Source organism: Calypte anna, chromosome 10 (assembly GCF_003957555.1).
Source record: "Calypte anna isolate BGI_N300 chromosome 10, bCalAnn1_v1.p, whole genome shotgun sequence".
NCBI lineage: Eukaryota > Metazoa > Chordata > Aves > Apodiformes > Trochilidae > Calypte > Calypte anna.
The window spans coordinates 20,924,291-20,937,406 of NC_044256.1; the positions used below are offsets into that span (position 1 = coordinate 20,924,291).

Consider the following 13,116-nt stretch of genomic DNA (forward strand, 5'->3'; position numbering starts at 1 on the left):
CAGAGCCACACAGACACCTCAGAGATGGGCACAGGGCACAGCCTCAGCCCCCCCTGAACCCCCCCTGGAGCTGGGCAACCCCCTTTTTTTTGGTCCCTATTGTGTGGTTGCTCCCCAACCCCCAGCAGCCCCTCGCTGCCTTTTCTGCTCCAGGGGTTTGGTGCAGATCCACCAAACCTAGAGGTTTGGGGTTAGACCCCCATGGGGTCTGGCTCTCCCCCAGCCCAAAATTTTACAGTGTGCATGCAGGACCTGCACCCTGTTTCCCAGAGCATCCCAAAAGGTGGGTTAGGTGGGAGCAGGTCCGTGCCTCCCTCCCCAAACTCCCCCAGGGCACAGAGCTGCCTTCCTGGAATCCCCCCCTCATCCCCCAGGAGAAGGAACACCCCCCTATCTGGGGTGTGAGCACATCCTTACCTCTTGTGACAGAAAAGGCATGATCTGGGCTAAAATGGTATTCAGTCTTTTAGCAATTTCTGTCTGGAAAAAGGGAAGAAGAAGAAAAAAAAACCAAACACAACAGTCAGTACCCAGCAGCCCCCCAGGAGGCAGCAGCAGCAGCAACCCCCCCCTCCCCTTGTCCCCCCTCCTGTCTGTCCCCTCCCTGCAGCTTCTCCTTGTCCCTTTTTTCCATCCCTTTCCCTGCATCCCCTCCTGTGATCCCCTTCCCATCACAGGACCAAGAGCAGCCCCAGCACCTTCCCATCATCCAGGACTTCCCTGACTTCCCTGGGGAACCCACTGCTCTCCCAAGAGGCCACATCCCAGCAAATCCATTTTGTGGGGACAGCCAGGATGGGGGGAAAACCCCTCACACCCAGCCCTGAGCTTGCTGCAGACTTTCTTCAGAAGAAACCTCTGCAAACACCCACCACCCCATGGGGTGCTGGCCAACAACTGCTGGGGACCACTCCAAGCTGGTCAGGGCCACCCCAAGCTACTGGGGATCACCCCAAGCTGGTCAGGGCCACCCCAAGCTGGTCAGGGCCACCCCAAGCTCCTGGGGACCACCCCAAGCTGGTCAGGGCCACCCCAAGCTGGTCAGGGCCACCTCTGCTCTCAGCCCCTTCCATCTCCTTCCCCAGTCCCCCAAAACCCAAGCTGTCACCTTCCCTTCTCCATCCTCACATCCCAGTTGGGGAATTTGACCCCGGAGAAGTTACACCCCCAGCTCAACCCTCACTATTTGGGGTGTTCACCACCAACCTGTGGTGCCACCCTGGGGTTTCTCCCTTCAGCTGGCACCAGGAGCAATGCCCCCAGCCCCAGGGATGCTCCCACCCGGGTCACAGCCATCCAAGCTCCCAAGAGTTAAGGGCTCCACAGCCCCAGCAGCTGTTAAAACATCTCCTGCTCCAACTCAAACAGCAGGCAGGATCCAGCCCTGTGACAATGGCCCCAGCCCAGCCCTGGCAGGGAATCAAACACCCAGAAATTCCTTCCGACAGCCCTGAGCAGCTCCTTATCAGCAGCACAAGTGATTAAGTGGGTCTCACTCCAGCTTTCCCCTGGGCAAGGTGCCACCCCCAGCTCAGACAGCCCCTGCCTGCTCCCCACATCACGAGGACAGAGGTGACACCCCGAGGTGGCCCCAGGATGGACATCTTGGGGTTTGAATCCCAGCCCTGGTGGGTGCTGACCCAAAGAGGGGCTCAGCTCCACCTGCACTCAAACACTGCCAGAAGTTATTCCAAATCCTGGAATCACTGCAGAGTTTGGGTTGGAAAAGGGCCTGGAGGTGACTGAGTCCAAGCACCAACCCAGCCCTGCCAGGGCCACCCCTGCCCCGTGTCCCTCAGCACCACAGCTCCAGGGCTTGGACCCCTCCAGCACCCTGGGCCAGGACCTGATAAACCCTTCCAGGAAGAACCTGTTCCTCATATCCAGCCTAAAAATCATAAGTTTGGAGGGGGGAAAAAAAACCCAACACTCAGTCCTTGTTCAGAGGAGGCAGAGGAGTGGTTACACCCCAACCAAACACCCCAAGTGCCCCAGGGTGGCTGTGAGCAAGGTGATGCCAGGAGAACCCCCACCTCTCCCAGCCTGGACACAGCCCCAGGGGGGATCCCATGGGACCTCTCCCAGCCTGGATACAGCCCCAGGGGGGGATCCCATGGGACCTGCTGCAGGGGGGGACCCCAGAGGCCACCCCAGCATCTCCACAGAGGCACTGCTGCTCCCAGCCTCCAAGCAATGGGGACATTTCTGGGGTATTTCTGGCCACCCTCTCTTCCCAAGGCATCCCAGGGATTGGGTTACACCTGATGCTTTTCTTAGCCCTGCCAGGGAGCACGCTGGCACCCTGCACCTGGAAGCCACCATGGTGTGGGCTCGGGGACCTTGGCTCCCACCAAGCCACCGGGGTTCTCCTGGCTGCCACGGGGCTGCTGGGGACCCACAAAACGGGGCTGGGGGGTTGGGGAGCAGAAGGGGAGCCCAGGCAGGTGCTGTGTCTGCTGGCAGGGCCACCCCAGCAAAGCCACTTCAAAGGGGCAGCAGTGCCACTGGTGATAAGTGCCTTGGCAGTGCCAGGTGAACCTCCTGAAAGGCCCTTTTGGCACTGCCAACAGCATTGATCAGATTATGGATAAACTGCAGCCCCATTAAATATTTATTCCTTCAGATGAAGCCCGTTGGATTCTGGACACAAGGAGCACTCAGCCTCTTGCTGCTCCTCTCCTCCAAGCTGTTCCTAGCCAGCCCCTGACAAATCCTAGAACAAATTCACTCCTTATTTGAGGATGGAGCTGGGGGGTGCCAGGAGGAGCAGCCCCTCCAGAGTCAAGGAAAAAAGCAGACCCCAAAGAGGCAGCCAGCAGGGAGGTCCTGACAAACACAACACACACCACCTCATCACCTCCACCTTTCAACCCAATTCTGCCCCAAACTTCCAGCAGAGATTTGAAGGAAAAAGCTGGTGCTCTGCAAAGAGAGAGGGAGAGAGAGCCCTCCCAGGAGGGGTTCAGCAGGCAAGATCTTAGAGGTCCCAAATACTATGTCTGCAGCCACGAGGTTTCCTGCTGACACCAGATTCAGTGGTCTTTAAGTATTTGTTCACTTTAACTTTCCCCACTCCCCCAGCACGTCCAACCTCCTCGAGCTGTCCCCACTCAGAGTTTAAGGGGGAGCAAAAGGGGATCCTCTGGCACACCAGGAGCAGGGGAGGGGGGTTCCCTGCCTGACACCTTCCCCCATCCATCACCTCCCCCCCACAGCAGCACTGCCCCCCCCCCAACCCCCGAGCTGCTCCTGCCAAGAAAAACCTCCCTTCCCCTCCGTGGGTTGCCATGGCAACCCCAGCATCCGCAGCCCAACGCCCTGCATCCCTGCTGGACCACTGTGCACATCACCAGGACTGAGGGGTGGATAAAAGATGGGGTGCACAGGGGCACCCACCCATAGGAGCAGCTCCCGGGGATGCTCAGCCTGAGGGCACCTGCATTCATTTTCTGTTAAAACGAGCAAAAAGAGTCAGGAGGAGGTGAAATCCCAACTCATCCCCCCCAGCCCTCAGCCCTGCTGGGAACGTGACCCCGCTGTCAGACAAGAAACCCTCCGGGTGATGTTTCACCCAGAGGGGGAGGGATGGGAGAAAACATTTGCACTGGTTATAAATCAAGAGCCAGACTGCTTGGCCAGGGGCTGCCAGGCCTGTCACCCTGCTCTCATAAATGGCCAAAGCAGCCACCAGCACCCACAGCACTCCAGGGCACCCAGAGCTGGAGCTGAGTCAGGGCTGTGGCCGCAGCAGGGTGCTGGCATGGTGTTAAATAGCTGTAGGGCTGGCTTCCCCCCCCCCCAACCCCCCCTCTTGACACCTGGACCTGGCAGAGGGGTGTTTAAAAATAACACTCCCCAGCCGTGGGATCCGACCAGATGAAAGGAGCAACCTTAAAAATGGCCTCGAGCAGCTGAGTGTAAGCAGAGTCCCAGCCCTGAGCCAGCCCCTGCAGACCCAGTGGAGATGTTGGGTCAGAACAGGATCATCCTGACCTCAGCTGAGCAAGCAAAGGGGCTGCAGGGCTGCCCCAGCCCCACCACTGCCCCCCCAGCCCCACCACTGCCCCCCCAGCCCCATCACTGCCCCAACCCCATCACTGCCCCAGCCCCATCACTGCCCCAGCCCCACCACTGCCCCAGGGGGGCACCCCAAGGGCACAGGACCACCCCAAGCCTCCCCTGGGCTCCCAGCCCCAAGCTGTGCTCTGGGGATGAAGATGCTTCCAGAAACCAAGGGAGCACCCCCAGCCCTCCCAAAGGCACGGAGCACCCATGTCCCACCCCACACCCTGAGCAGGACAACCCCTCTGTGAACCTACACCTGGGTTTTGAAGCAAGTCCCCCCCCCACAAGCCACCCTAGATGAGATTTGGGGCCAGAAGAGACCAACCTGCCCCTGCTTATTGATGCAGACAGTGGGATGCAAGAGACACAGGGCCAAGACACACAGCATGGCCCTTCCTCCTCTGGCAAAAGATGCCAAAAAGGTGGGGAAGATTTCCCTCCTTCCTCCTCTGGCAAAAGATGCCAGAAAGGTGGGGAAGATCTCCCTCCATCCTCTGGCAAAAGATGCCAAAAAGTGAGGAAGATTTTCCCCCAAAACCCCCGGGAGTGAGGGAAGGTCTGGGGAGGGTGATGGAGCACGGGATGCAGGAGCAGGGCATCAGCATCACCCCATGGCTCACACAGGGGACAGACACCCACCCCTCCACCCCCAAACTTTCTCCGTGGCTCCAGCCCCATCAGACACCCCCAAAAGGGGTCTGCACCCCTCACACCCCACCCACCCCCCAGCAGAGACCCCGGGAGAGGGCGATGGGGGCGAAAGGCGAGGAGTAAAATCCCAGCGGTGGTGAAGCACCAGAAGCATCTGTTGAAACCAGGATATTGTCTCTTTAAGCACATGAAAATAAGGCCCTTGAGCAGTGTGGTTCTCACTCGGGTGCACAATTATGGGTACTTTCAGCTGTCTACCGCTATTTCAAGTGCTCTCTCCAAGCAGGCTGTCAATGGCATGTTGAAAGCTATTTGTGGCTGCTATCGTTATTAGCAAAGTGGAGAGCTCCACTGATGAGAATTAAATTCGGGGAGGGGGGGTGTGGAGGGCCAAGCCACAACCCCTCATTACAGAATTATCACCAGCACCCAGGCAGGGCTCACCCAGGAGCCCCAAAACCCACCCAGGGCTCCCCAAAGCCACCCAGAGATCCGGAGGGGTTGGCAGAGCTTCCCCTCTCTTTGCCTTAGGAGACCTGAGAGTCTCACACAAAGCAATTACTCTGCTTCTGAAGTATTTAGCAGATTAATACCTGGCACTCCTTGCTAACGAGCAGGAGAAAATATATTGTGTTCTTGGAATATTCTCGAAAAAAAAAGGGGGGGAAAAAAAAAAAAAAAAGCAGTGTGCTGTTCTTCTGTCAGTGTCAGGAGGGTTTAGGTTTGTTTCCAGAATTAAGTGTTTAAGCACAAAAACAACAAGTGCTTATGTGGAGAGCTCTCAGCTGTAAGAAAATAAATCAAAAAGCATGTATATATGTATAAAATCCAGCAAAAAAGGTTCTCCCCACCAAGGTGGCTTGTGTACTCCCACAAAATCAAAGTTTCCCCGTTAGAATCCCGAGTGCATTTGGTGATTATCTGCAGGGAACTGAACCAAAAAAAAAAAAAAAAACCCGAAAAAAACACACACCACAATGCCAAGAAGTTTCTTTTGTAAAAAATCAATTAACCTGAAATAAATCAAACAATAGCTTTGCTCAGGTTCAGACAGGAAACTCCCAAGCAGGCTGAGGTTTAAGCCAGCCAAGTCAGCTTGATGGAAGGAGCAATTCACAGCATTCTATGCAACAAAGTGGGTAGTCACTTCCTAAATATTTCCTTGCATATGGAGTTGTTTATGAAACTGCCTTTTTTTTTTTTTTTTTCCCAGAAAGAAGAAGAAAGGGAAAAAAAAAAATAAAATAAAAATAACCCAACCCCACCACCAGGCACCTCGACACACACACACACACACACACACACACACACACACACACACTTAATATTCAGCGAGGAAGAGCTAATCTGTTATATAAGCCCAGAGACAGACAATCCCCTTTTGCTTAAAGATGAAGTATCCATCAATGTTTGTCTCAAGCAGATGTAATCACAAGCAGTGGAGTCTGGAGGGCAGGACACCGCATGAATAATTCAGGCACTTCAGTCTACTTGATTGTGTGCAGATAAACACAAGTCAACCGCTAACCAGGTCAGCTGATAAAACTTGTTTGTTCAGAACCAGCCCCCCCCCTGGCCCAGCTGCAGGCAGGACCCTGCACTTCGGGGTGCACCCAAGAAGGGGGGGAACCCTTGCTCCAGGCCCATCCCTCAAGCTCCATCTCGCCTGGGAGCAGTTTGGGGTTTTTGTTGGGGTTTTTTGGCAAATTACAGAACACGACGGCTTCACCTCCCCCCACCCGTCCCCCCTTGCCCGTCCCCAGCTCCCCAGGCAGGCAGCATATGTCACTGGGAAGAAGGGAAACGGGCTGGGGATGCTGGAGAACATAGCCCTGCCCAGCTGTGAGGCACCAAAGCTCCCAGGAAAACACCCGGGATGGGATGGGACCGGGCTGAGCATCCTCAGGATGCGGCGCGGGAACAGCCACCGGCAAAACGAGGGGGAGGGTGAGGGGAGCAAACCCAGGGAAAAACTGCTCCTGGGATTTCTGAGCCTCCCAAATCACCTGCTGAGCCAGCCCAAAGCCCAAGGGGTGGGGGTCACCCTGTGAGATGATGGATGGATGGAGCAGGGGGCACCCACACCTCCCTGATGCCAGAGCCCCTGCACTCATCCCATGGCACAACCCATCTGGGATCAGCTTTGGGGGGCAGCCCCAGGGCTGGGGGGAAACACTCCAGGCACCTCAGGAGGGGGGGAAAACAGTCACTTCCATCCAGAGGAAAAGCTGAGTATGCTGCTGCATTAGCTCAGCATCTCCCAGCATCTGCAGGGAGCAAAGCTGCTCCATCCCCTCTCCCAAAAAGCATCCTGCACCAACGTGACTCCAATCCCTCTCCAAAGGGTCCTGTGTCCCTCTGGATACAGGGAAATAGGGGATGGGGTCCTTGCAGGAGGCCACCACAGACCCTGGCAGCAATCCTGGCCACACCAAGGCAAAGCCTGAGGCACCCCTGAGCCACACACCAGCCCCTACCCCCAAAGGCTCCTGTGCAACTCCCCCTCCTCCAAGAAGGGCAGAAACAATGAAGAGAGGGGGAAAAACAACAGGAAAAAAAAAAAAAAAAAAAAAAGAAGAAGAAAAAAGAAAAAGAAGGTCAGGATTATCTGCCTGGAAAAAGATATTTTTAAAGAACTGTAGAGTAAGCAGGAATTATTTTCGTTACCCTGTGAGTACGTAGGAGCAAACGGGAGGGAAATGTGTGTGAAGAGAGGCAGAGGCACAGGCAGGATGCTTGGAACCTCCTCAGGTGGCAAAGCTGGGATGCTGCTGTAAAGCCAAACCACTCCCGAGCTGAATGGGGCTGATTTGCCAACTGCAAAGTTGATGTCAACTTCCATCTACCTTAAGTTCTTAATTAGAACTACTTCTAAAACCAGTAAGCAGCAGCAGCACAAATAATCAGGTCTAATCTCAGTAATAACTTTATTCCTTTAAGTTTTACCATCATGTGCCCAGCCTTTAGGCTCTTTAGCTATAATCTTATCAAGGTGGCACACCACATTCTGCCACTGGCCTTCTCTCTGTTTTTCCTTTGGGCAAGTTACATGTGAAAGGAGAAAAAAAAACCAAAACACAACCAAGGAAAAAACCCCAAAACAAAACCACCAACTCCCAAACATTGCCTCATTCTTCCAAATTCCAAGACCAATCCGTGACATTGAGCAAGACACCAGGAGATAGCAGGATCCCTGAAGATAATTCCCTCCTAAGTCTCACGCTCCAGCACAGCCAGTCTCAGGGCTGTGACCTTAGAAGCAGCCACCTTGCACCACCAACAAACCCAGAGGAAAATGCAGCAGATAACAGTATTTTCCAAGTGCTGGGAACACACTATCCCAGGTACCAACAGCCCTGAGTGGAAGGCAAGGCTGTTTTCACCTCTTCTCATAAACACCCTCTTCAAAACTTAAGTTTCCCATGATTAGAGGCAAAAAAACCACAAACCTCCCCCAAAAACCAGCCTGCTCCCAACCTGCAGTTCCCAAATGTAACTGCTGGGCACCAGGATCCCACCTGGAGTCACATCCCTGACTCCAGCACTTATTAATTCCCCACATTTAGTGTGATCAAGGCTTGGTTTAGATCAGGTTGAGAAAAAAGGCAGCAGGAGACCAACCAATCAATCAATCAATCAATCAATCACCATTTCCCCCCCTCTTTAAAATTACTCACCTGTTTGTGCATCTCAATATTCAAACCGTATGACATTTCATAGTACTGGGGAATAAACAATAATAATAAAAAAAAATCAATAATAATAATTAAAAAAAGAGCCAAGAAGAAATTTGAATTAATTTAACACGAGGTTATTTGCATAAGGTCATTACCAGAAAGCAGCCAGGTCAAAACTGTGCTTAAAGCATTTGTAGCCAAGGAAATTATGCCTTATAATAAGCAGCTGTTTAGAGGGTTTAACCAGCATGCATTTAAACAGAGGACACTCCTTTTTTACTCCTGTTTTCTCCTCCTAAGCTACTTAGAAAAACAAAGAGGCACAGAGCTGGGTGACAGGCGTCTGCACAGCCCTGGCAGAACAGGTACAGCCCGTAGTAGTCTGGCCAAAAACCCAGTTTCTCACTGGGGGGGTAGTGGTGGATTTATTCCTCCCACCTCTCCCAGGTCCAGAGATGCTGCTGGGAGCCCAGAAAGCTCCTCGGACCCCCCCCCGGGAAAAGGGGGTGCTGGGTCCTGCTAACCCGATTAGCAACACAAACCACCCCACCTCGGGGCCCCGCCATGCAAATGGGGCTAAAAACAGGCTTTTGAGGCAACAAAAGAGCCCCCGAGGGGTTTGTGTCGGGGGGGGGGTGGTGGGAAGACACGGGGGTGGTGGCCTCGCCCCGCTCCCCGGGGCACCAAGAGGGGCATCCCCATCCCCCGTGTGTCCCCCCCAGGGCACACACACACACCGGGGGTGGCAGCGCCTGGCCCCCCACCCCGAGGGCTGCAGGACCCGGCACAGAGGGGTTAACAGGAAACTTGGGATGGCGTTTCCAGCCTCCCCTCTCCCTGTCGGGAAGGGGGGGGACACACACAACACAACAACCCCCTCCCTGCCCCAACCCCGGGGTGATGGCAAGGAGGTCCCCATCTTCGTGCCCGTCCCACCAACCCACCCCACCCCCCCTTTATTTTATTTTTTTTTTCTTTTTTTCCCACCGCCTGACTGCGCTCCCAAGCTAATGACATTTACAGCCTGATCCGAAATCTGATTAAAGTCTCTTACCATAACGTAATGGCGCTGCATTTCTGTCTTCTCGTTCGCCAGCTTATCATACTCCACTTTCAGGCTGGGGAAGAGGCGGGGAATAGATGGGTGAAGAGGGGGGGGATTGGAAACAAGAGGGGTGAGACCCCTCGGGGAAGGAGCGGGAGGGCAAGGAGGGGAGCGGGCTCTACCCGCAGCCCCCCACCCCGAACCCCTTGTCCCCGGGCTCACCTGTGGTACTGGGCTTGCAGGAACTGGAACTCGTCCTTGATCCGATCGCAAGATTCGGCTACGGTGAATTTGAAGCCCGGTTGGCCCGGCTGGTGCGGAGCCTGCGGGGAGAGGAGCTCAGCACCGGGATGGATGAGATGGGAGGGGGGGGACGGGGAGGTTATGGAGGGGAAGGGGGGGGGGGGACTCACCGGGTGCCGGCCCTGGGGGTACATGGCAGGGTTGGGGCGCGGTCACTGGAGCCAACCTCGCCGTGTCTCGTTACGGAGATCGCGACGTGAGCTGCTGGTGCCCGGAGAGCTCCCGGAGAGGCCGAGAACTGGAACAAAGAGACGAGAGGAAAAAGTCCGTGCGGGGGGCGGAGGAGGGAGGGCGGCGGGGAAATAAAGGGGGGGGGTATAGGGTTGGAAGGGGGGTTAGGGGGGGACCCGGCCGGTCCGGCTCGCTCAGCGTTGTGTGTGTGTGTGTGTGTGTGTGTGTGTACCCCCCCCCTTTTTTAGCTCCTCTTCCTTCTCTCCTCCGCGCAAAGCTCCGCACCGCCGGAGAGGCGCTGCGCGCCCGCGGAGCCCAGCCCAGCCCGGCCCGGCCGAAACCGCCGGAGCCAGGTGCCGAAACACCAACACTCCCCCCCTCAAACCACCACCACCCACCCTCCCGAACCTCCTTCTCCGCTTGGCTCCGCGGTCCTCCGCTTCCTCACACGGAACAAAAAAAAAAAATAATGATGAAAATATAAGAAATAAATATCCACCACCAGCAAAAAAAAAAAAAATAAATCGAAAAATATATGTTAAAAAAAAAGCCACAACAACAAAACCCAAGCAAAGCAGCCCCGTCGGCGGCACAAGGAGGATCCCGCGGTCTTATTCCTGTAGCGAGGAGAAGGGGGGGAAGCAAAGCCAGGAACTAACGCCGGAGGAGCACGACGGCCATGGAGGAGAGGAGGAGGGGGAGGAAGGCCGTACACATCCGACTTCCCGGGCGCCGCGGACATGCGAAGTGCGGATCGGGGCCGCCGCCGCCGCTGCTGCTGCTGCCGCCGCTGCCGCTCCCCCCGCCCCGGGGGCGGCCGCTCAGCTCCGTCCAGCCGGTCCCGCCGTAACTCCACAAGCCATGGTGCCGCTCCGGGGGGAAGGGGGGGGGTACGGGGATGGCTGGGTGGGTGTGGGGGTGTCCCGGGGGTGGCGATCGGAGCCCCCCGCGATGCCGCCGCGGAAGGAGGAACACGCGGTCGGCGCCGCCGCCGCCAGAGCGCTGAGGCGAAGCGGGGAGGTGCGGGATTGAGGGGGAGGGCGGCGGGAAGGGAGGGAGGGGCGGAGGAGGGCACGGACACACACACACACAAAACCCGCGCTGCTGACCAATGGGGAGGCGGCGGCCCCACGTGGGGACGTGGCAAGGAGGGTGGCGATTGGGCGAGGCGGGAGGAGACGTCACAATGCCAGCTTGTGAGGGAGAAGCCACGCCCATCGTGTAGCCACGCCTATCCTCAATTCCCGCCCATCCTGCGGCCACGCCCACACCGATCCCCCCCTCTCCTCTCCCCCCCCCTTCCATCTCCGCCGGCGGCTCCGGTTCCCCCCGGGTGGGCCGCAGCCCCGGGCCCGCTGAGCGGGCCCGGTACGGAACCGCTGGGTCACCCTGACCCACAGCACGGCCGCGACGGGGAGAGACACGGACCAACCCCCGCCGCACCGCGGGGCTCAACGCCTGGAGAGGCTGAGACACCTCCCTCCCCCGGTAAAACACCGGGAGTGCCCCCCCCCCCCTCCCCGGAGCCCTCGGGACCCCCCGGGGTGTCGGGACCCCCCCTCTAGGGCAGGGTCGGGGGGGGAACCGCGACCCTCCGAGCACAAAATGGCCGCCCCGCCTGACGTCACACCGAGCCTCCCCGCCCCACGTGGGGGCTCAGCCCCGCCTCGCTTCCCTTTCACCAATCACCACACAGCAAGCCCGCGCTGCCTCTCACTCTATTGGCTGAGCCTCGCCGGCTCGCCCGCAGCTGTCAATCAAAGCCACGCGGGTCCGGCGCGGTGACAAACGCCGGTGCGGAGCCCCCCTCCTCCTCCTCCCGCCCCCCTCTTCAATGTCCCCCCCTTTCTGTGTCCCCGTCCCCCCCCCCCCCCCCCCGCCATGGCGGCTTAATTAGCTCGGGATGGCTTTTCCTCCCAGCTCAAACAATCTGTCACTGCCGCACGGCGGAGGCAGCCGGGCGTAAAGAAGTAAGCAGAGGCTAAATATCAATTTGATTCCGTGTATCAAAGGCAGCCCTGCAAATAAGGGGAAGGGGGGGGCTCGGGGGGGGTGTCTCCCCACTAATGAAACCGAGCCGTGGAAATAATAATTAAAAAAAAATAAAAAAAAACAACACCCGCCCTCTCACATTAAGGGGGGGTCTGTGTGTCCCCCCCGTGGGTGGGGGGCGCCTTGGGTGTCCCCATTGCACCCCCCTCCTCCTCCTCCTCCTCCTCCTCCTCGAAGCCCCCCCCCCCCATCACCATCACCGCACACACACACACACACACCCCCCCCGGAGCCCGCCGCTAATTGGGTGGTGACGTCACAATCACTGTCCGGAATGCGCGCTGCCCATTGGGCCGCCGGAGGAGGCCACGCCCCTGTCCCCACGTGGGGCACCGAGCGAACCGGAGGGAGCCAGAAGAAAAGCGGAGCGGAGTCCGGTAGCGGAGCCGGAGTCACTTCGCTTCACATCCTACACCCCCCCCCCAACACCCTCTGTCCCTTTCGGCCTCTTTTTACCCTTTTCCTCCCCCTCTCATCCCGATTTTTTAATTTTTCCCCATTTTCCTCTCTTCTCCAGAGCCCCCCTAGGTTGGGGGGGTCAAAAGCCCCCCTGGGACCCCCCCGGTACCCCCTGTCTGGGACACCCCCTCCCCAAGCGCCCCTTGGGACAATGTGGGCCCACGGTGTGGACCTCACCTCCCCGTGGGGGGCTCCTGGGGACCTCCCCGATATCCCCTGTCTGGGACACCCCCTCCCCAAGCGCCCCTTGGGACAATGTGGTTCCACGGTGCTTCCAGCATCACCTCCCCGTGGGGGGCTCCTGGGAACCCCCTGTGCCCCCCCGGGACACGGCAGAAACTCAGCCCCCAGTAACCCTGGAAATATCGGTGTGGGACTGGGGGGGATTTTCCCTGCCGAGCCCCCTCCCGGGAAGTTTTTCTCCCAAGTGCACCCCAGGTGACCTCACGGGGTCACCCGCATCCCAGAGGGACGAGGAAGTCAAGGGATTTTCCACCTGGAAACTCACCCCCTACTCCTTCATCCTCCGCCAGGCCCGGCCCGGGGAAGGATGGAGGGATGTGGGATAATTCTCCCAATTTTTGGTCCTTTTGGGGTTGGGGGATATTTGTGAAGGTTTTCATGATCCTCACCCCCCTGGGCAGGTTGGTGACAACCCGGGGTTGGTGCTGAAGTTCCCCGCCGGTCCTCGCC

General features: G+C 57.5%; 1 protein-coding gene across 1 annotated transcript in view; it reads right to left on the minus strand.

Annotated features, from left to right (window-relative positions):
- TLE3 (TLE family member 3, transcriptional corepressor) overlaps positions 1-10,947 on the minus strand; it is a 29,877-nt gene extending 18,930 nt beyond the window's left edge. Inside the window, 6 exon segments of the mRNA XM_030456801.1 lie at positions 418-480; positions 8,394-8,438; positions 9,448-9,511; positions 9,661-9,761; positions 9,852-9,979; positions 10,626-10,947. Coding sequence (XP_030312661.1) covers positions 418-480; positions 8,394-8,438; positions 9,448-9,511; positions 9,661-9,761; positions 9,852-9,875 — 297 coding nt within the window. The 5' untranslated portion in view covers positions 9,876-9,979; positions 10,626-10,947.
- Positions 10,948-13,116: the final 2,169 nt, after the last annotated feature.